The sequence below is a fragment of the Lagopus leucura genome, unplaced genomic scaffold (assembly GCF_019238085.1).
Source record: "Lagopus leucura isolate 7727_CA_CO unplaced genomic scaffold, USGS_WTPT01 Super-Scaffold_100001, whole genome shotgun sequence".
Classification (NCBI taxonomy): domain Eukaryota; kingdom Metazoa; phylum Chordata; class Aves; order Galliformes; family Phasianidae; genus Lagopus; species Lagopus leucura.
The window spans coordinates 24,565,646-24,589,475 of NW_024962262.1; the positions used below are offsets into that span (position 1 = coordinate 24,565,646).

Below are 23,830 nucleotides of genomic sequence, written 5' to 3' on the forward strand. Positions count from 1 at the left end.
GCGGGAAGCGGCGCGGCCACCGGGTCGCCGTGGTGATGGCGTCTCGCGGCTCCGCCTACCTGCGCGTGCGCCGCCAGCTGAGGCTTCTTCCCGTATCCGGGCGGGCGCGGGGCAGCGCTTTTCTCCCACCGGCCGTTAACGGTCGGTTGGTCAGTCAGCAGCCCGGGCGCGCTTCTAGCGGGCAGCGCGGCGCCTCGTTACAGCTTCCTGCGGACGGAACCGCCGCGGGGGCAGCTCTCGGGAAGGAGTCCTCAGGAAAGCGCCCTCTTCAGACCTTCCGTGAGCGTTTTCCTTCAGGGGAGGGGAACGACGCGTGAGGAATTGCGCTTAGTGGTCTCGCTCGGTTCGTTTCTATCACGGCGCAACGCTTTCGTGGTCTCGATTTCTGCCGTTGGCTCTTCAGGGCGGCTCGTAACTTAAAGAAGCAAACGGCGTAAGAAAATGTCCCGTAAAAGCTCCGGGGAAGGCCGGAAGGCGAACGTCTCCAGCTCCCTGGAGTCGGAGGACATCAGCTTGGAAACCACCGTCCCCACCGACGAGCTGTCCTCCTCCGAGGAGCGGGAGGGCGCGGCGCGGGTCACCAGGCAGCTGATCGAGCGCAAGGAGCTGCTGCACGGCCTGCAGCTGCTGAAGATAGAGCTGTCGCAGAAAAACCTCATGATCGACAACCTGAAAGTGGAATACTTGACCAAGGTCAGAGCTGTTACGTGTCTTTTGTCGTGCAATGCTGTTTCTGGTGCTTTCAGTGAGAAGCTTGAGAAAGAACGTCTGTGGATTGCGTGCTGGAACCCTCGTTAGCCTCTTCTTGAGAAGCTGTGGGTGCCCCATCCCTGGAGGTGCTCACGGCCAGCTTGGATGGGCCCTGGGCAGCCTGAGCTGGTGGGGGGCAGCCCTGCCTGCAGCAGGACTTGGAAATCAGTGGTCTTTAATTTCCCCTCCAACCCAGTCCATTCTATGCTTCTTTAATTTGTATTGGTTTTAAACCACAGAAGGAGGGAAAGAGGGATATGGAAGATTTAAATGACTTGTCTGCTGCCTCATTCTTAGGAATGGATGAGGTAGGATCATAGAATCAGAGTGGCCTGGGTTGAAAAGGACTTCAAAGATCCAATAGTTTCAGCCCTCCTGCTGCGGGCAGTGTCACTAGACCAGGCTGCCCAGATCAAACTGGTTTTCTTTAGTTTTTCCGTTTCCAAAAACAAAGGAAAAAGATGTTTTTTCTTTTCAGAAATTAAAAATGATTAACCACTGATGTGAGCAACTTAACAGGGCTTTTGACCAGAAGTTAGTGAAAGCGAGCAAACCTCATCAGCAGCCTTCCTTGATTTGATAGCAAAGGTGTGGCTAAAGTATACTGGCATACTAATTAATAGTAGGAGGTCTTGTTGTGTACGGTTTCAGTAAAGATGCATGGGATTTTGAAAGGTGTAAAAACTTTGCCCTGCCTGTGTGAGGTTTGTGTTTACAACCTTCCATACAGCTGTGGCTTTCCTTAGCTTGTTGACCAAAGTTTAAAGGATAGTTTGAAATCAGTTGAATTCAAGTACCTATGTGATCAAAATACAACAGTTCTAGAACTATTTTTTTTTTAATTTTGAGTTTTTTAGAGCAAACTCCATATCTTATTTTGCAAAGCTTTAGTGTAATTATAGATTTTGTTATTGTAGAGATCTTCAGTTACTGTACTTTCTAGGGCATTGCGTTCTCTACTTGTGATTTAAAAAAAAAAATTCTACAAAGAACAAGGTAACTTCATTTTATATTTATACTTCTTAGATTGAAGAGCTAGAAGAGAAGCTGAATGATGCAATCCATCAGAAGCAGCTGTTGTCTTTGCGACTGGATAGCCAGCTGGCATTGCAGCAAGAAGATGCTAGGTATGGCAAGTAACACAAAAACCTTCATCTTTAATACTTAATGTGAATTCGTGTTAATGAAAAATGATGATCATGAGTTACAGAAATGGGATTTCTATGGCAGATTGTAGTAAAATTTCCATTCTAAAGTAAGTTTGAGTTGAGCTGTCCCTGAAACTGAGAGTACAAAGATCACAGAATCACCAAATCACCAAGGTTGGAAAAGACCTTCAAGATCATCCAGTTCAACCATACACCTATCACCAATAGCACTCACTAAACCATGTCCCTCAACACAGTGTCCAGACATTTCTTGAACATCTCCATGGTCAGTGACTCCACCACCTCCCTGGGCAGCCCATTCCAGTGCCTGACTAGTCTTTCAGAAAAGTTCTATTTCCTAACGTGCAGCCTAAATCTCCCCTGGCGCAGCTGGAAGCCATTCCGTCTAGTTCTACCACTAGTTACACAGGAGAGGAGGCCGACCCCCAGCTCACTACAACCTCCCTTCAGGTAGTTATAGAGAGCAATAAGGTCTCCCCGAGCCTCTCTTCTCCAGACTGAACAATCCCAGCTCCTTCAGCCGCTCCTCATATGGCCTGTGCTCCAGACCCCTCACCAGCTTTGTTGCCCTTCTTTGAACACGTTCCAGGGCCTCAATGTCTTTCTTGCAGTGAGGGGCCCAAAACTGGACACAGTACTGGAGGTGCAGCCTCACCAGAGCCGAGAACAGGGGGACAATCGCTTCTCTGTTCCTGCTGGCCACTCTTATTTCTGATGCAAGCCAGGATGCCATTGGCCTTCTTGGCCACCTGGGCACACTGCTGGCTCATGTTCAGCCGAGCATCAATCAATACCCCCAGGTGCATTTCCTCTACACAGTCTTCCAGCCACTCCGCCCCAAGCCTGTGGCGTTGCCCAGGGTTGCTGCAGCCAAATTGCAGGACCCGGCATTTGGCCTTGTTGAACCTCATCCCATTGGCTTCAGCCCAGCTCTCCAGCCTGTCCAGATTCCTCTGTAGGGCCTCACTACCCCCAGGCAGATTGACACTGCAGCCTGGATACCTTGGGAAAATAACGTTCAGCACTTCCAGTGAGAATTGCTAGTTGGTCAGAAATGCTTTCCCAGAATGACTTTCTGTTAACAAAATAAAAACTTACCTTTCTCCTTGCTCTTTTGCAACTTTTGAATTCATATATAGCTGAAAATAGACTGGCTAGCAGGCTTTCCCAAGTTACTTTGTCAATTAATTGTTTTAACACCTGTGATAGGTCTGTGAAATACAGCACTACTTAACTGTATCAAGGTACAAAGTACACCAGCTTAGAGTATGTGACGAATTCAAAGCCATATTCTTTAATAAGTTTGGAACAGATTTAATGCTGTGAAGCTAGACTTGGGATTAGTTACAGTAAAGTCTCCCACATAAGGGTATGTCATTAGCAGAGCAATGTCTCTGTGTGCCTGTTTGCACAAGGTTGGAATATCTTTGTTTGCCTGTATGCAAATTGGTGAGGAGTGCTCAGTAAAAACGTGCTAATGTGCAAATTAATCTTAACGGACGCAAAAAGGTTGAACTGCTTTCCTCATTTCTTCATCTCATTGCTGTCTATTACTTGACATCCCCATTTAACAGCATGGTACACTATATACAGGAACTGTCCTTCTCTGACTGCTTGGCTGATGTGGAGTTTTCTTAGGGGAAAAAAAAAAAAAAGTCTTGTAATGCTATCAGTTATTTTTATTTTTTTTTTTGTTTCAAAGTTTCTTGTTTAAGTTACTTGCTAAATTTTTTTAAAGGACCCCAGCTTTGGATGTTACATGGGGTGGAAATGAAGGGATGTGTGTGAAATAGACCATACTGTGTGTATTCTAAAGGTCAGCGAGATGCACATTGAAGTTAATATGGCTTTATTTGGTTGCTTACCAGTTCCTTGAATTTTGTGTAGAAGTAAATACTGTTTTCTCATAGTTTTAACTTGTTAAATTGCCAAATTAAGGCTAACGGGAATTAAAATCATCACATGCTGAGATTGTCACTTCTCAGAATCAGATTGCTGGCGTCGGTGCCTTTGGGCTGTTATCAGCGTAATTTTGAACTATGAAGCTCCTGGTTTTACATGAGTGTGCGTATACATGTACACAGACATATTTTAACACATGTACACAGTATAGCTAATGTCACTCTACATTTTTCTATGACATGACCATAACTTACTCCCTAGGCAGGGTATTGTAAGCGTTTGTCACTTGTGTTACTCACTACTTCATGTCTTCTGTTTTCAAATCAATCTTAAAGAAAACATCAGGCGCTAATGAGACAAGAAATGGAAACTATTTTATTGAGACAAAAGCAACTGGAGGAAACAAATCATCAGTTAAGGGAGAGGGCTGGAGATATCCGTCGTAGTTTGCGTGACTTGGAATTAACAGAGGATGGCTACGAGAAGCTGAAGTCTCTGCCTGAAGATCAGCTTTCCATCCCAGAATATGTTTCTGTGAGTATTGTGTCCGGCATTGGCTTAAAATACAGCCATGTGGAAGGTCAGACTGGGTTGGAATTAACTTTCTTCATGATAGCTTTATATCTTCCTGTGTTTTGGTTTTGTGGCTTGTTGCTGACAACAGTGGCTAAACAGTGATGAAACACATCAGGGCTTTCGCTGTTGCTGGAAATTGTAAGTTGTTGGGGCTTTGTCTTTCTGCTGCTTTGGCTCTAAAAAGGCCAGGGGTTGGCATGAGGTTGAAAGGGGACACAGCTGGGAGAGCTGACCTATATTGATTAAAGGGATATAATAGTGTCATGCTCAGCAACACAAACTGGAGGAACTGGAGGCAGAGGAGGAAGGTGGGGGATGGTAGCTTCCAAGGTGGCTGTCACTCAGACTGGCTGCTTCTGGGAGGTGATGAGTGACGTCTCAGCATTGCTTTTTTTTCTTTTAAATTCCCCTCCCTCCATTTTTTATTAAACAGTTGAGAAAACTTGACCCCTGAGTTCTCTTGCTTTTGGTCCTCCTGTTCTCCCTCTGTCCTGCTTCAACTGGGAACAGTGAGCGGCTAAATGGAAATAGGACTGTAGGCTAGGTTCAACCCAGTCCAAGCTATAAATTTCTTCTACTTAAAGCTAGGGGACCTACATACAGCAGAGCCAGACTACTTGTCTGTTCTTATTCTTCCCAACTAGAAAGGAGATACTTCTGTGTAGACGTGACATCCTGGCTTGTATCAGGAATGGTGCAGTGAGCAGGACTAGGGGAGTCAGTACAGAAAGGACACTTGAGGTGCTGGAGCAGGTCCGAAGAAGGGCAACGAGGCTAGTAAAGGGCTTGGAGAATATGCCCTACGAGGAGTAACTGAAGGAGCTGGGGCTGTTTAGTCTGGGGAAAAGGAGGCTGAGGGGAGACCTTATTGCTCTCTTCTGATAGCTGAAAGCTGCTTACAGCGAGAGCGGGGCTGGTCTTTTCTCACTGGTGACAGGATGAGGGGAAATGGCCTCAAGTTGTGCCAGAGTAAGTTTAGGTTGGATATCAGGAAACACTTGTTTACAGAAAGGGTTGTGAAGCGCTGGAATTGGCTCCCCAGGGAGGTGGTTGAGTCACCATCCCTGGATGTGTTTAAAAACTGTTTGGATGTGGTGCTCAGGGACATGATTTAGAGGAGGGTTGTTAAGAGTGAGGGCAGTATGATTAGGTTGTGGTTGGACTCGATGACCTTTAAGGTCTTTTCCAACCTGAGCAACTCTGTATTTCTATGACGTGCTTCTGGATCCATGCATTCTAATTGGATTTGAGTAAAGAAGAGAACCTTTTAATGGCATGTTGAATAGAAATGCTGATTCATTTTATGGAGGTGAAACAAATAAGGTAGTTCAGTTAGATAATGGTAAATGACACACTGATGATCTGGAATACAACAGGCTGAAGGAATTTTTAACTCAGCTTGCCAGAACAAGTTCTGAAAACATCTCTTGTTTTTTTGTTATGCTTTCCAACTGGCCGTTTCCAGAAGCCAGACTGTAGCTTAAATTATACTTTCATTATTACATTATTTTAAAAAGTTTGTTAATTCTGGCTCATGCGTCAATACAGAGTCAGTGATGGAACTCAGCTTGCAATGAAAGTACAATGCTTTCATAGATTTTTGACATGTCCAGAGCATCCTGGCTTGCTTCTGAGAATGCAAAGGGTTTAGGGATATAAACCTTGATTCGCCAAAGTATTAGCATTGTACTTATCTATAGAGGTAGTTATTAAGGAAGCTGTAATGATGGTAATTCTAAGAAGCTCAGTGCATTAGTTATGTATATTGTGTGAATGACCCTGTTGCTAGATGGAAGTCGTAGTAATAGGTATGTACAGTGAAGTAAAACCTATTCCTGTTAGCAGAAGGGAGACATTCTTGGGAGCATCCATTTCAGAAGTTCCAAAATTTATACTTTTAAAAGTGCTAGGAAAACTTCAAGGCTCCAGGTGCTAAAGCAAAAATGATGAGGTTGAGGCCCACTAGGTTACTACTGCCTGCCTATTTTCCCTTTAGCCTTCAATATAACTATCTGGAAGTAGTTTGTTGCTGTTGAGTTCTGTGTTGCCACAGTCAACAAAGGAGATTTTAAACACAAATTCAGTTCCTTGTCAGCTTGCTTGAAGCCAGTGTGCAGAAAGGTTCAGTACTTCAGGAGTTGACTGACAGGCAGTTTGAAAGCTGTGCAGAACAGACTCCAGGAGGTGATAACTTGCCAGCTGCTGTAAGCAAAGCTGTCGCAGTACAATCAGTGTGCTTAGATTGTATTAGAGTGCAGGAAAGGGTTCTCAAATACATGAAATGACAGTGGTCAGTAACACTCTTCTGTCCCAGTACCTTTCCTTGTCTCAGACATTCACCTGGCTACTTTGTCTGTGACCAAATACAGTTCTGCTGAAGCCTGTTTCCTCCTTATATGTGTGTCAGTTTGCTCTTTTGAAGAACTCCTGGTTTTTATCCCTTCCCAACGCTGCTCTGCTCCCCTCCCCAGAAGAAAACATTCTAAAGATACGCTGTGGTAAGATGCTGCTTTCTGCTTCTTTTCCCAACTTTTCTTAATGGAATCAAGTGAACTTGGCTATGCCACTTAAGAATAAGCGATCACTGAGCTTTCTTGGCAGATCCAGGCACTGGGAGGCTACAAAGCTGTTTTACATGTCCTGTCTATGCATCTAATTGACTTCTAAAGTTTAGGAAAGGAAGGATGCTGAGGGAAAGGTGTAGTTTTTCAGATGTTTTCATCTTTGCTTACCTAAGGAGGAATGATGTGCTTATAAAATCGTGGAATCACCAAGTTTGGAAAAGACCTATGAGATCAGCTGCGTACCACCAGATAGATACAATTTCAGGTTGCAGATCTATGCGTAGACAGATAGCAGTCTGTTTATGTTAAGTAAACTTCTCTTGGTGAGAAAAAGTTCTGCTTACAGAAAATTTGAGCAAGAAAGTTCTAGACTTGAAAACCTTTTTTGTTTTTTTTTTTCCCACTGTTTACCAGCATTAAACTATGCCATATAATTCATCAGCATGCAAACAAATTTATATATAATATCTGTATTAACGTGAAACCAAGTACTCTGGACAAACTGCAGGAGTACAGGTTTTTAATGTATAGATCATCTTTTGAATTTTTGACTAGAGTTGAAACGAGTGTGATGTGTATTTCTATGTGTATTTCTCTTTTCTTCCACAAAGGGGCGCAGTAGTGACATGTTAAAAGAAAGACTGAGCAATGTTTCTCCTGAGTGATGATGACAAAGTGGAAATGTTGATTTAAGCATCTTTCTCTTAAAAAGTGTTGCTTCCTTGTTAAGAACTTGTAAAAACTTCGATTTATGTGGACGTGAAAAGTGAGATTGTATGTAAGAAGTTAGGGGTTTTTATCACATACAAGAGTGATTTTTTTAAGAAACAGTTTATGACAAACATGGGAAGTACTTCAGGCCGCTGAACTGGTGCTTTGCTTGGCAGTTGAACCATAAAACGCAGTGTGTAAAATTGTGAGCATCTTATGCACACACCTGTCGAAATAAATTCAGCTGCCTTTTTGTTTAAATGAGTCTGTGAGTATGTCTCAGTTCTTCAGTTTAATAAGTTGTTCAGAATGAGCCGGAAAGATAGGTAAATGCTATTTTTTTTCTTCTGAATCCTGAAGGGAAAACAGTTGTTAAAAATTATATTTGATTTTTTTTTCCCCAGTGTCTTTCATTTGCTTAATTATTGCCTCTGCAGCTCACATGCTTTCTTCTTTAAGAATGCTCTTGACTGAAGCAGCTGTTTTCAGATAACTGCATTTAACAGAAGCTAATTTTCCCTTCTTCTACACCGTGCTGTTTCTAGCCCAACTATACACTGAGGTGCTGGAGCAGATCCAAAGAGGGGCAATAGGGCTGGTGAAGGGGTGGAGAATATGCCCTATGAGGAGTGACTGAAGGAGCTGGGGCTGTTTAGTCTGGGGAAAAGGAGGCTGAGGGGAGACCTTAGTGCTCTCTTCTGATAGCTGAAAGCTGCTTACAGCGAGAGTGGGACTGGTCTTTTCTCACTGGTGAGAGGTGACAAGACGAGAGGAAATGGCTTCAGGTTGTGCCAGGGTAAGTTTAGGTTGGATATCAGGAAACACTTGTTTACAGAAAGGGTTGTGAAGCACTGGAATTGGCTCCCCAGGGAGGTGGTTGAGTCACCATCCCTGGATGTGTTTAAAAATCGTTTGGATGCAGTGGTCAGGAACGTGATTTTTGTGGAGGGTTGTTAGAGTGAGGGCAGTATGGTTAGGTTGTGGTTGGACTCGGTAATCTGTAAGGTCTTTTCCAACCTGAGCAATTCTATGGTTCTGTGATTCTACTTCAAATGGCTACCAGTTGGTGACAACAAAGCTTGTTTTTCAAGAAGAATAATTTTAGAGGGGAAAGGATTTGATTGAAATTCAGTTATCAGCTTTAGTTGTCATCAGGCTAATTCCTAAATAATCCAGCCAGGTGAAAGCTGTAGTCAGTTGGTAGCTGTAGTTAAGACTTAAGTACAGTTAAGCTGTAGTTAAGCTAGAGAGCAGCATTGCGTGTGGAGTTCTAAAACATTTTCTATAAGGAAGTAGTTGAAGCCTATTGTAGGTCAGAAGTTAGAAAGAACACACAAAACTAATTCTGCTGTTCAGTTTCATGTCAACACAATGTGATTTCACTTTTACATGAGAAAAACTCTTTAAAAATTATAGGGCTAGATTACTCCAAAAATGAAACAGTAATGAAACTGTAGAATAAGATAATGGTATAGAAATAAAATAGCTTCAGTTAGTTCACTTGTAAATGAAAGTAAAATTCGTAGTTGCCATTTGGAATTTACAGAATATGAAGAAAAAGTTGCAATATCATTTTCTGAGTCTAATTTGACTGTAATTTTAAAAACCTATTGCTTGTAATATGAACAAAATTAAAGATGTAAGTAAGCTTAGGCATATCAAAGCCTTCGATGCTTCTCATGGTCTCCTGTTTGCAGCAGAACAGAGACCTGCCTTCCCGCATGGAAGCATTTGCTTGCTCTGGAACGCTTCCTTTATCTATGTGTTTTCACTTGTTTTTCTTCTTTAATTGTATGTAAGACAAAATGTCGAGGGATGGGAGGGGAGGAGCAATGCAGTAATTTTTGCATGAAAATAATGCTTGGTGTTCTATTCACCCCCCAAAAGAAATACTTGTAAGTATTGAGTTAACATGGAGGTTACAGTAGGAGCGAGGGTGTAACATCATAAAAGCTCTTTCTTCATTGTTTTATGCTTTGTTTTTCACTACTGTGTTTTTATTACTCTGTTTTGTAGTGCTCTTGTTCAGTAAAAGCATTTTAGGAAAGTTTTATAGCTGTGAGATTTTCTTTTTTATATGAGACTGTGCCTATGACTGGGGTGGGATGGGTGAAGGAAGGAATATGTGGGACGGGTTGTTAGAAAATCCTTTTAAAAGAGTTTTGTTCAGATAAGATGTAGTTCTATAGGAGCTGAAACCAAAACTTTCCAGTTGCTTCAGTTAGAATGCACGTCACAGAACCCAAACATACTAGTAGTATGGTTCTGTAAAGCAGCTGAACCCATAGAGCAACCTGTTGTGTTAAAATTGTGTGGGGGGTGCTCTGTTGTTTTTTTTTTTTCCTGGATGTTTGCTGTGCCCCCTTCTACACTTGCTCTTTCTTTTTCTTTGATGAAGAAGGAGCAGTCTTAGCCCACTGAGCTGTCAGAAAGCAAAACTAATCTCTCTTCTTTGCTTCACACCCCACAAAAACGTAGCTTGGTTCAGGGAGCTTAGAAGTTAAGCTGGTAAATTGCTAGTCAAAGAGGCTCTAGAGTTGCCACAAGTGGGTGTGGGACCTCGTGGTCACCTATGACCTGTAGCTTTTAGTAAGCAGCCTACTGAGAGCTGCCTCAGTTGAAAAGAAATGTGTATTTTTGCAAGTCTTTGTTTTGAATATGTATCTTGTTCTTTTAGATTCGATTCTATGAAGTGGTCCATTCCTTAAGAAAAGAGCTGGGTGATCTACAGATGAAGAAGGACACGTTAACAGAAGAAGTAAGCGAATACAAATCCCAGCTGAAGGCTCTAACAGAGGTCTGTGCACTCTAATCATCTCAATTAAGAAACTGTAAACATGAATTATATGCCAAAATGGTTGCATTTATGTGCTTCAGCATTATTTTGTGTTCACCTCTGATCATGTCTGAGACCAGAATAATGATGTTACTTGGGATTTGCATGAGCATTTTCATTCAGTGTGCCTTTTACTGTGCTCTGACTTGCTTAATTCTATAGGAAAATTTCAGGCTTCTGATATTTAACTGGCATTCATGTAAGTTTTTGTTGCAGGGATTTATTGACGTGGTAGTTGATACATTTCTTGGTTCAGACCTTCCTTTAATACAGACATTTCTCTATTGCTATAATCCACATGATGGAGCTATCCACCTTTCCCACAGCTTTATTTTTCAAATGTTAAAGCTTACTGCAATTTTCTTCTGACACTTTTGAGAAGGCACTAGAATGTTACCTGTGTTAAGTTGAAGTGGTTTTATTCAAATGCTTGTACGCTGTTTGCTTAATCATGCTTAAATATTGGAAAATAATTAGTGAGACTGAATAATGTCTTTAAAGAAGAAAAGGTAAGGAAAAAGATCAGGATGTTGAAATGTCACCAGGGACAAAGCGTACAGTTGTGAATAAGAACGAGTCTGTAGGACTCATTTCCATTTCTCTGAAACCTTATTTCCAAGGATTCAGATAGGATGGCTTGATACATTTTGAAGAATTTGTAGAGTTAGGCTTTGTTATTGTTTACTGAAAAAAAAAAAAAAAAGCAAGTCTCCTCTCTATCCCTTCTGCATAGAGATGACATATTTTAGATATTTAATGAAATGTGGCCTCATGCAGCATATCTGGGGACATAAGAGTATTTTGTTTGTAGCAAGCTCAGCTTCAATCAAATGATGAGTACTGCTGTAAACAGGTATCTCAGGTTGTTTCAGATCATAAGGTGAGAGGAACATCAAAATGTGAGACTGCTTCAGAATCTCATTGTTAGTGAACCGAACCTAATTTACATAAACATCTCTTGCAGGATACAAATGAATGTACTGTTTGGGTAGCCTTGTCACTTGAGCTCCTTTGGTAAGGTCAGATGTTAATACAAGAAAACTTGTCAACAGGAAATAAAGCGTTGTTTCATTCCGAGTGTTACTTCAGCTTTCCAACCTTCTTTTTCTACTTTCATGTAGTAAAGAATTCTAGTCTATCTAGCCAGAAAAGAATTCAGGAAGTCTAAAGCAAAATCCAAAGTTGTCCAATCTGTTCTGCCAACTCTATGAAAACATGAAACAAATTCATCAAATGAGACAACTATTGCCTCACATTAGCTATGTTGTGTTGTGACAGAAAGTCTGTAGTGCTTTAATTTCATCAAGGATGTGAGCTGTAGTTTAAGTCTATGGTACTGCAATGTGAGACATGAAAGACACATAGAATGTATTTTTCCTCTTCTCATGATCCTTCATATTACTTCTTAGTTGGAAAGCAAAACAGGGTAGTTCTTTTCTCTGAAAAGTACTTGCAGACTTGCTGTGCCTGAATGTTTTTTTTCATGAAGTCAGGTCTTCAGATCCACTAAATCTTTTCTAGACTTGCTGCCATGTTTCTGGGGGTTGCTGTTATTCTTAGAAAACGAGCTTACTTGGCACAATAGATCTAGCCTTACACAGAAGTAAGTACTGGGAAACTCAGTATAGTTGCTTGGTGTTGTAACTTCTCAGTTAACAGTGTGCAAAAATCCAGCTGCACCAGCTATCGTTTGCTTCTGTAAAACTGGAATTGTTATTGTAGCCTCATAAAAGAACTAATTTTGTAAGACTTGTTAAATCCGAATGTTCTTTGTCTCTAGGCAGTTCATAAAGTCATTTGTAATACAACAACTTTTATTTCTGACTTCATTAGATAAAAGTCACCTTTCATGTACCTGCACCTGTATCTCTTAGGTATACAAAAACACTTTGTACAGAAGGAGCAGAAGGTTTTAAGTGTGTACAGCCTCTGTTAGCAGTAATTTAATCCTTGGTATGCGGAGCAGTAAGACCACTAAAATTCCACAGCTTTGTTAGAAATTTCTCTTGTTGACTGCCTGTTGCTGCTCTGAGTTAGCACTTAATCGAAGCCTGCTGAATCTGTAGGGCAGGCCCAGTAGGGTGGAAAGCTGCTTCTGACAACTGGTAGCAGGAGAAAAGTGTGCAAAAAGTGCTCTTGAACACTGGAACGTACTTAATAGCTTTTGACACAGCTAGTGTCAAAAGATCTTTGCCTCTTTCTTGTTTTTAAATTCTGCAGTTCTGCCGCTGTTCATGGCTGCTGATTGTGCAGTTCCTCTGATTCCAGGATCATCGTCAGCAGTCCTAGGAGGGAGGCAGTGGAACTTGCAGAAGTGATGTTCTTGTATTTCAGTGCTGATGGATCTGTTACCAGATGTATGGTATGGGCTTTTTCAGTCCTCCTTTTCTGGTGCTCTGTACTTACAGCGTCACTGCTGCCTTTGGAGGTACAGATTAAAAAAGAAAGTCCATGTGTAGAGTTGTATTGCCAGGAGCTTCCCAGAAACAGAACCAGCTCCTGGTGTGGGTATTGCCACGTGTACTATTTTCAGTCCTGTGTTTCCGGAGTGCTTAGAACCTTCACTCAAACAGATGTAATTTGCTACTGGCTCTGTCTCTCAAGGCTCAGAGAATCTGAGAAGGAAATGGTGCTTTTCTTTTTAGCTCTATGAGGTTAAGTATTGCTTTCTTCATTTTGGCTATGTATCTTGACAATGTTTTCCTGGAATTCAGTCTTCATATAGTTTTATCAGGGCTTTCTTCTTGTGTTTATATATATATATATATATATATATATATATATATATATTTTTTTTTTTTTTTTCCTGTAATGTTGCCTTCAGGACTTGGAATCAAATTTATAGTTTGACTGTTATCTAAAAGCTTTGATTAGCTGAAAGACAAAGCTGAATGCATGTAGGGCAAAGATCTCTTCTAAGACCTTGTCTCTGAATCAGGATTACTAGCTGTCAGGTTTTACTAGACAAATCTAATAATTTTATGGTGATAATGTTTCCTATCTAAAGGAAGAATGTTTCTATAGCCTTCAAAGAATGTACTACCCTATTGCATTGAAAGGGTCAGTTGGCACTAGATGTATCTGTGTTGTAAAATTGAGGCTCCTATTGCTACCCCAGAAAGACTGTTTCCTAAGATTTCTTCTGAAGTTTCACATCTGTAATTAAAGGCAGCACACTGGAAGCTTTCCCCAGTTCACTTCCCTTTCCCATTCTTTCATGCAGTGCTTTAATTACCTGGCCTCTACATTGTTCTCTGGAAAAGGCAGATAAGGCTTCAGTTCTAGGTCACATGTATGTCTCCCTTAATTATTATTTATACTTATGTTGTACAGTAAAAAAGATGCCAAGAAAAATATTCTACCAAAAACTGTTAGCTTAGGGCAGTAGGTTAACATTTTGAAGTCTCAAGAAAACACATGTATTCATGAAAACTGTCTTTTCAGTCCAGTGTTTTTCTATTTCCTTGGCTGTACAGCTGTGGCTATTATAGAATGCTAGGCATTGCTCTTGAGAACTAAAAGAGTTTTTTTAGTCTTTAATGCGGTGATCCCAATGAACCTTTTCTCCTGAGAGCATTTCAATGAAGAGCAGATATTCATCAGCTCAGATGCAGAGAAAAAGTGCTGTTGTGCTCTTCAACATCTCCATCAGTAACACCAATGATGGGCTTATGTGCACCCTCAGCAAGTTTGCTGATTGACACCAAACTGAGTGATGCAGTAGACACATGAGAAGGAAGTGAAGACATCCAGACGGACCTCAAGAAACTCAAAAGATGGGCGCATGTGTGAACCCTGTGAGGCTTGGCACAGCAAAGGGCAAGGTTTTGCACTTGGGCTGGAAGAATCCCAGGCATCTATACAGACTGGAAGGAGCAGTCCTTGAGAGCAGCCCTGCAGAGAAGGACCTTGGGGTCCTGGTGGATAAAAAACTGAATATGAGCCAGCAGTGTGCTCTTGCAGCTCAGAAAGCAAATGGATGCTGGGCTCCATCAGAAGAGGGGTGGCCAGCAGGGACAGGGAGGTGATTGTCCCTCTCTACTCTGCCTTGGTGGGGCGCCATCTGGAGTACTACGTCCAGGTCTGGGGCCCCCAATACATGAAGGACAGGAAGCTGGAGAGTGTCCAGAGGAAGGCCACAAAGATGATCAGAGGGCTGGTGCACCTCCCTTACGAAGACAGGCTGAGGAAGCTGGGCTTGTTCAGCGTGGAGAAGAGAGGGCTTTTTGGCAAGGTACTCCACAAGGAGCAGATGCATTCTGCAGGGCAGCAGGGAATCGCCTCGGCTGCTTTGACAGGCAGACCTGTCAGGGAGCGGCTGACTTTGTTCTCTGCTGTAATCTGATGCTAAGGGGGCGGAGCCAGGAGCAGTGGTGGACCAATGCCATGAGTGTTTAAAATCTGCCTCTAGGGAGCGCTGTGAACAGGGTGAGCAAACAGGGCAAGGCGTGGCAGTTTACGCAGGGCAGGAGAGCAGGGCGTAGTATCTCTGCCCGCTAGTAGACCAGCCACCTATCTGGTACCTCCCCAGCAGTATATGGTTGATCTTTTCCAACCTGAGCAATTTTGCGATTCTATATCTTGCAATGGTCTCCACCAGGCAGAAAGTCTGGTGAGAAAGAAGATGGCAATTCAGAAAGTCCCTGCCTGAAGAAGTGGCAGTTCAAGTCTCTGGCTCCAGCAAGTCTATTACTACCAGAGAAGGGAGGCAGGGACTCCACCTATGTGAGGTGTGAGCAGGTGGGTGACCTGCTCAGTATAATGGCTGTACTCAAGGAGGAAGTGAGAGATTAAGAAGTAACAGAGAGTGTGAGCAGGTGACAGACTTGTAACTCTCTGTGAGACAGACAATGGCAATATTCACTAGACAGTGGTGGACCCCCTGCCCTGCCATTGCTGAGCAGAGTGACACAATTTGAGAGGAGGAGTGGAAATGGGTCATGACTCAGTGATGTAGACAAACTCCATCCTGACCATCCTCACTTCCCCAGGTGCCTCTGCAAAATAGGTTTGAGGCCCTGGAACTTGAGGGAGAGGTGAGTGAGGTTGCAGTGTGAGGTCCACTCACTAGGCTGTCTCAAAGCAGTCAACTCCACATCTCAAGACTGCCTCCGTACGGAAGGACAGAAGGGTGGTTGTCATAAGCGACTCTAGAAAGCTGGTGAGATGGAAAGCCCAGCGGTAATGCCTTTATACCTATGCTGGGAAATAAGCAGGAAGAGTTGGAAACCGTGAAGCACTTCGAAAATTATGACCTTGCTGCTGTTATGAAAACACGGTGGGATGACTCCTGTAACTGGAATGCCATGATTGAGGGGTATCAGCTCTTTAGAAGGTATAGTCTAGGTAGGAGGGCTGGAGGAGTTGCCCTCAATGTCAAAGGCAGGGTAGACTGTGAGGAGCTAATTCTGAGAAATAGTGAGGAACAGGCTGAAAGCTTTTGGGTTAGAATTAGGGATAAGACTAATAAAGGCCATTGGTGATAGGAGTATACTACAGACTGCCTGATCAAGGAGAGCCTGTTGACAGGGCCTTTTTGCTTCAGCTGCAGGAGACATCATGCTCACAGGCTCTGTTCCTGGTGGGAGACTTGAACCATCTGTGTATCTGTTGTAAAAACTACAAGTTTTTGTGAGCTGCAAAAGATCCAGGAGACTCCTGAAATCCACTGATGATAACATTATGGTTTAGGTACTGGACAAACCAACCAGAGGCAAAGCATTGCTGGACCTGCTGCTCACCAATGCGGAGGAGATCATTAAAGGTGTTATGGTTGGAGGCAGCCTGGGCTGCAGTGACCATGCCCTGGTTGAGTTTGTGGTCTTGAGGAATGTGGGCTTGGCAAAGCGTGGGGTCAGGATCCTGAACAGCCCTGAAGAGCGAACTTTGGGCTATTTAAGGAATTGTTGGCTGAAATCCCCTGGGATTCTGTCTTTAAAAACAAAGATGCTGAGGAAAGCTGGCTGCTCTTGAAGGATGCCTTCCAGAGAGCAGAAGAACTCTCCATCCCTCTGAATATGAAAGCAGGCAGAAGAGGCAGGAAACCGGCATGGCTTAGCAAGGACCTGCTGGGCAAACTGAGGGCAAAGAAAGGTACATATAGGTTTTGGAAACAAGGGTATGTCAGCTGGGAAGAATACAGGGATGCCATCTGGACTTGCAGACATGGGATCAGGAAAGGCGCTGCACAGGCAGAACTGATCTTGGCAAAGGATGTGACAAACAATATGAGATATTCTACAGGTACATTGGCCAGAAGAGACAGGCTAAAGCAAGAGTACCTCCTTTGGTAAACATAAAAGGAGAGCTGTCTTCAACAGCTGTGGAGAAGGCTGATGTACTGAATGAATTCTTTGCCTTGGTCTTCACTGGCAGCCAGGATTTTAATATTTTTCACATCCCTGTGCCCAGCATCCCTAAACCTCTACGTGGGGACTGGGACAGTAAATCCCCCCCCACTGTAAGGGCAGAGCAAGTCCAAGATCACTTCATGGGACTGAATGTGTACACATCTATGAGGCCAGATGGCGTGCATCCCAGGGTTCTGAAGTAGCTGGCTGAGGTGGTTGCCAAGCTGCTCTCCATCATATTTGAAAAGCTGTGGCTGTCAGGTGAGGTCCTGAGTGACTGGAGGAAGGGTCACGTCAATCTCATTTACAAAAAAGGGAGTAAGGAGGATCTGGGGAACTACAGGTCTGTGAGTCTCACTCTGTTTCTGGAAGGTAGTGGAACAGATCTTCCTGAATGGCGTGCTTGATCACATGAGGAAGGAGTGTGTGATCCAAGACAGCCAGCACAGCTTGGAAGGTCATGCCTAACCAATCTGGTGGCCTTCTACAATGGAGTGACAGCATTGGTGGACAAAGGGAAGGCAACTGATGTCATTTACCTGAACTTGAGCAAGGTCTTTGACATTGTCCCCCACCACATCCTCATATCCAGATTAGAGAGATGTGGATTTGATGGGTGGACCACCTGATGGATAAGAAAATGGTTGAAAGGCTGCAGGCAGAGTGTGGTGATCAGTGGTTCTGTGTCCAGATAGAGGCTGATAACAAGCGGTATCTCCCAGGTATCTCCCCAGTCTTGGGACTGGTACTCTTTGACATCTTTATCAATGACATAAATAATGGACTTAAGTGCAACCTCAGCAAGTTTGCTGATGACACCAAGCTGATTGTGGGTGATGTGGTGGATGGAAGGGATGCCATTCAGAGGAACCTGAAAGATGGGCCTGGATGAACCTAACAAGGTTCAACACAGCAAAGTGCAAGGTTTTACATTTGGGCCAGAGGAATCGCAGCTATTTATACAGACTGGAAGGAGCAAACCTTGAGTAGCCCTGCAGAGAAGGACTTAAAGGTCCTGCTGGATAAAAAACTGAACATGAGCCAGCAGAGTGCTCTTGCAGCTCAGAAAGCAAATGGTAGCCTGAGCTCCATCAGAAGGGGGAGCCAGCAGGGACAAGAAGGGTGATTGTCCCTCTTTGTTCTGCCCTTGTGAGGCCCCAGCTGGAGTACTGCATCCAGGTCTGGGATGCCCAATACATGAAACATGTGGAGCTGATGGGAGGGGTCCAGAAGAGGACCATAAAGATGATCAGGGGACTGGAGCACCTCCCCTACAAAGACAGGCTGAGGAAGTGTCAACAGTTTACAGACTGGTTTGGCCCAGTTCTGTGACTAGCAGAGCATAAGTATCCACACCTCCAGAAAAAGGGATAAGGGAAAAAAGGTAGAGGGATGGGCCCCAAAACAAAAAAGCAGCAACAATCTTAGAAACAAACTAATTTACCAAATAAGGTATCTGAATACAAGATAACGCACTGTAATGCATTATAACTAGAATCAGAGCAAATAAAACAAATATAATGAGAGAGTATCTGAAAGCTTAAGGCCTTACGCTAATGCTGAGGCTACGCATGTAGCATGTATGCATGAGCAGCAGGGAGGAAAGCCAAAAAATGGCAGGTCAGGTGATCTATGAAAGCTTTTATCCCCTCTGTGAACACAAAGTCCTCTATAGTATGTAGTTGTTCTTCTCATCCAGACAGGTGCCTGGAACTGGAGCATAAACTCTTTTAACTCCCAGTGCGCTACATGATGTTATGATATGGAATACCAATAACTAAAAATCATAATACCATGACAACAAGGCTGTGGGGTGACCTCATTGCAGCCTTCCTGTACCTAAAGGGAGCCTACAAACAGGAGGGCAGTCAATTCTTAATAATGGTAGAGAACGGCAGGACAAGGGGAAAGGGTTTTAAATTGAAGGAGGGACAATTTAGGTTGGATATCAGGGGGCAGTTCCTGACCAATAGACTGGTGAGATGCTGGAAAAGGCTGCCCAGAGAGGTTGTGGATGCCCTATCCCTGGAGGTGTTCAAGGCCAGATTGGATGGGATCCTGTATAATCAATGAATATATGGATGTTATAATTAAGAAATACACTGGAAAGTTAGGCTAAACATGTTATCACAATAAAGAACAACGGATGGAAAGCTTACTCTTATCCTGGGCTCACTGAGAAGACTCCAAAAGGAGCAATCTCCAAAAGAGATCCTTTTCCACTGCTAGTAAGCTCTTAAATGGAATCTAGTAGAGATGGAGCCAGGTTTCACCCCCTCCAATAGCAAAGGAGAATTGTTTTCACCTGTGCTCCCAGGGCTGACTCATTGCTCGCCTCAGGTGGTCAATCAGAAGTTCAGGCCATGATTCAGTAGTTCCCGTACACTCCACCCCTTCGTGGCATGAACCAATGATTGAGCTGACTAAAGAAGCTTTCTCTAATACAGAGATCTGATGCATTGCAACTCTTAGGCAATTTCCATCCCAATGCATGTTGATACATTTCAAGGTGAGTGACAGTCGGTGAATGTTCATATTCCTTCATGGGCCAGTGCTCGATGATGTTACTTGGAGGCATGTGGTCATGAGGTGCAGGTCCGTCCTATGCTCCATCAGTCCTGTGTAGACTATCACCAGGTTTTGCACGTGATCTGATAGTAACACTGGAACGCTTTGACAGCATTTCGTTCTTTTCAGTGATCCTGAAGGCTCGAAGACTCACAGGGAGTAATACAGATGTTTCAGAGGTACCAGGAGGGGAAGGTCTGCTCTCCAGGGCAAGATTCAGGCGTATTTCTATCCTGGGTCAGTACTTCGGCTTGTACTGTGGCATGTCCTGGCTGCCTGTACCACAACCAGATGTCTGCGGCTGCATAACTACATCAGGCACCAAAGGGGGTGTCTTGATCTGCTATAGGGACATGATGGGGGTCCCTTTAGCAATGAAGATTGGAGTGTTGACCACAATATTAGTAGGCCATGTACCTATTACTGGAGGGACTACCAAGCCTCCCACCTCCAACAATCTCCCCCAAGGTGCAAGTAGGCCACAGCACTTTGGTCTTACCTGCACCTTCCAAGCCCATTTGATCCTATGGGTACCTGGATCTAAATTCTCAGGGGCAGGGAACAGAAGATTATTTTCTTTGCTAATGTGGGGTCTTACCTGATGATCAGTGCCTGTAATTTGGATCCTAAGCAGGGAGGCCCATGTTGTCTGTAACATTTCAGGGCCCTGGGTCTGCCGTCTCGGGATCTGCAGGGACTGGGAATCTGTCTTAAGGGCAGCCTTAAGAACAGTGCTATAATGTTCAATGAGGCCTGCCCCCATTGGATTATATGGCAGGTGGAATTGCCATTCGATGTTATTTTCTTCTGCCCAGTGCTGTATCGTTGCACCAGTAAAATGAGTCCTGTGGTTGCTTTTGATGACTTGAGGTGTCCCATAGTCAGGCATCAGTTTAGTAAGTGCCTTGATAGTATATGCCTGGTTTGCTTTCGGTACTGGATAGGCTTGCAGTAGCCTACTTGCGATATCAACGCAGGTCAGGGCATATCTCCCTCCTCTAACTGAGGGAGGGGTCCCAATGTAATCAACCTGCCATTGCTGGAGAGGATTGTATCCTATAGCAAGATAGGCTGTTGTTTCAGGCAACGATCTCGGTCTCATCTTAGAGCAAGAGTTGCAATCCCGGCATGCCTGGATGATGTCAGGTAGTTGTATGGGCAGTCCCCATGCTTTAGCAGCTGCCCACATTGTCTTTTGTCCCACATGCTGTAACTTCTGGTGATGTTCTCAGATTGCGAATTCTCAATCCATCAAACTTGGGCCAGCGTGTCAGCTTCATCATTTCCTGGTGACTGTAGGGGCTGATGACCAGAAACATGGTAGACATACACAGTTCTGTATTTAATGGCATTCCATGTGTCTAATCACATGTCTTTGCCCCAGATTGGTCGGGCGTGGATAGTCCATTCCTGGGTGGCCCACTGTGTAATCCAAAGAGTGAGCCCCTGGTACACAGCCCAACTATCTGTACAGATATTCAGGATACCATCACTGGGTTGCTTGGTTATAACCATCCACACAGCTTGCAGTTCTGCCCATCTGCAGGCATCTTCAGGATAGGATATTTTCCCTCCTGAACGGGACTCTTCTCTGGTGGAGCGACCAGTGCATCACAGTGATATGTCACTGGGCCTAGGATCTTCTGAAGTTCTTCTTTTAATGATGATGAGGACAGACTACTCCTTTGGCTGAAGTAGGTGACCCATCGTGCCACTGTTTGTGCTTGGGCCACCCCTATCTTAGGAAGGTGGGTCAGATCTTTCACCTGCCCATGAATTGGCAGAATGGTCTTAACTGTGATTTCAGCTGTTTGAGTCATCAGCTCTACTGCCTGTAATGCAGAGTAGGCAGCCAGTAACTGTTTCTCAGTCATCGTATATCTTTCTTCTGCTCCACGCCAGATCTGAGGCTAGAAACCAATGGGGGTCTGAACAGAACTCTGGTGTTGTCACAGGCCCCAACCAAAGCCATCTTGAGTAACGTCAACGTCCAACTCGGCTGGGAGGGTAGGATCAAATATACCCAATGCCTGGGCTTGTTTAACTGCCAGTTTTGTCTGTTGGAAAACGTCCTGTTCTGTTTTTCCCCAGTCCCATTAGCTGCCCCTTTTTGTGAGTCTGTACAATGGCCTTAGCAGCTGAACTAGGCGAGGTATAAAGGAACGCCAGTAACCCAATATACCTAGAAACTCTTGCAGCTGCTTTGGTGTTGGAAGGACTGGGAACGCCTGAACCTTATCTATGACAGCACTGGGTAATACTTTGATCTTTCCTGACCAAACCACTCCCAGGACTTTTACAGACAGGCCCAGACCTTGCACCTTCTGAGGATTTATGGCCCATCCTCTCTGTTGCAAATAGACAGTTAATGAATCTGCTGCCTGTCCTACCGCCTCCAGTGAGTCTGATGTCAACAGGAGAAAATCAGTATCGTGATATAAGATAACATCATCAGTTGTTTTCCAATTAGCCAGGTCACACACCACTAGATTATGACAGTATGTCGGCAAATGCACGTACCCTTGTGGCAGGATCTGAAAGGTCCACGGCCTGCCTCTCCACGTAAATGCATACTGATCTTGCGATTCTTCAGCAATTGGGATACTGAAGAACGCGTTTGCTAGATCTAGGACACAATGGTAGGTTTTTACCTCCCTACTTAATGTGTCCATTAGGGAGGCAATATTGGGTATAGCTGGATGAATAGGCAGCATGACCTTATTTAATTCTCTGTAATCCACTGTCATTCTCCACATGCCATCTGACTTTCGCGCTGGCCATATGGGGGGGAATTATATGGGCTGTGAGCAGGTCTTATAATGCCCACTTTTTCTAATTCCTGCACCGTTCTCGATATTTCATGTCCACTCAGGAGGCTATACTGTCTTACACTGGTAAACTGGCACGGTTTTGGCAGGTAAATAGGCCCATGTTTCGCATGGTCTCTTAATATTGCCTGCACCGTCCGGATACTAGTACATCTCTAAGTCTGAACTCTCCCACAGTTGTCTCGAGAGCCAGATCCTACAGAATATCTATGCCCATGATGTATTCCTGGACTGAGGCAATAGGCACTTTATACTCCCGGGGTGGGAGATGCCCAACCCCCAATTTCAGTCATGTTTGGGTGACAGGAATAGTCTCTCCTCCAAAACCACCAGTCATCACTCTGTCTCCATCAGGTTTACTCGGATCTCTGTAAATAATTGGTGTTTCTGTTCCAGTGTCCACTAACGCCATAACTCTGAATATTTTTTCAGGACCAATAAATTTGAGAATTTGACCATATCAGGGCCATCATATGTAACTTCATAAATTGCTTCCCTTATGCCTAGTTCGCAGATATAATTTTGAAGATCCTCCGTGGAGGACCATATCCCTGTATGTAGAGGTATATCGGATTTATTCGGCCATACCATAGAGCAGGCTGTCATTAACCATTCTATTATAGAATGGTTTTCATTAAGATATTGAATACCCACATATAACCTCTGCCTAAGGGCAGGATGGACAGTCAAGATGGCCAACTTGGATATTTCCAGGCCATTCACCATAATGCTTTCTGCCCCAGAATTTCACAGTCTTAATAACCAAGCTGGCACATTTTCTCTAGGCTTCTGCTGAAATCGCTGTACTAAATCCATCAATTCTGTTGCCGTGTATGGCTGGGCTGAGTTATGTGCAAATGAGTCTGGACAGGAGGCCCAGAACTCTTTGACCTGGAAGTCTCGGATGGAAAGAGGAATAAATCCCCAGTGATTCAGGAGGAAGCAGTCAGAGGCCTACTATTCCATGTGGACTGCCACAAGTCCGTGGGGCTGGATGAGATCCATCCGAAAGTGCTGAGGGAACTGGGGGAGATGATAGCCAAGCCGCTTTCCATCATGTGTCAGCATTCCTGGTCAGCTGGGAACGTCCCAGAAGACAGAAGACTTGCCAATCTGACTTTTCTACAAAAAGGATTGTAAGGAGGATCTGGGGTCCTACAGCCTGTCAGCATGACTTCGGTGCCAGGAATGGTTATGGAGCAGATCATCTTGAGTGAGGTTACACAGCATGTGTGAGGCAACCAGGGGATCAAGCTCAGCCAGCATGGATTTATGAAGGGCAGGGCCTGCTTGACCAACCTGATCTCCTATGATGGAGTGACCCGCCTGGATGGTGAGGGAAAGGCTGTTGATGTGATCTGCCTTAACTTCATCAAAGCCTCCCACAGTCTCTGCCTCAGTATTCTCCTGCAGAAGCTGCAGCCCATGGCTTGGACAGGTACCTCTTGGCTGCATAAGGAACTGGCTGGAGAGCTGAGCCCAGAGAGTGGTGGTGAATGGAGTTAAATCTAGCTGGCGACCAGTCACGAGTTGTGTTCCCCAGGGGTCAGTGCTGGGGCCTGTCCTCTTCAATATC

General features: G+C 44.1%; 1 protein-coding gene across 2 annotated transcripts in view; it reads left to right on the forward strand.

Annotated features, from left to right (window-relative positions):
* Positions 1–103: 103 nt before the first annotated feature.
* Positions 104–23,830, forward strand: part of PIBF1 (progesterone immunomodulatory binding factor 1) — a 152,503-nt gene continuing 128,776 nt past the window's right edge. For both annotated transcript variants that reach the window (XM_042867776.1, XM_042867777.1), the window contains exons 1-4: positions 104–693; positions 1,777–1,877; positions 4,157–4,355; positions 10,350–10,469. In XM_042867776.1, the coding sequence (XP_042723710.1) occupies positions 442–693; positions 1,777–1,877; positions 4,157–4,355; positions 10,350–10,469 (672 nt within the window). In that variant the 5' untranslated portion in view covers positions 104–441. The remainder of the gene's footprint in view (positions 694–1,776; positions 1,878–4,156; positions 4,356–10,349; positions 10,470–23,830) is intronic.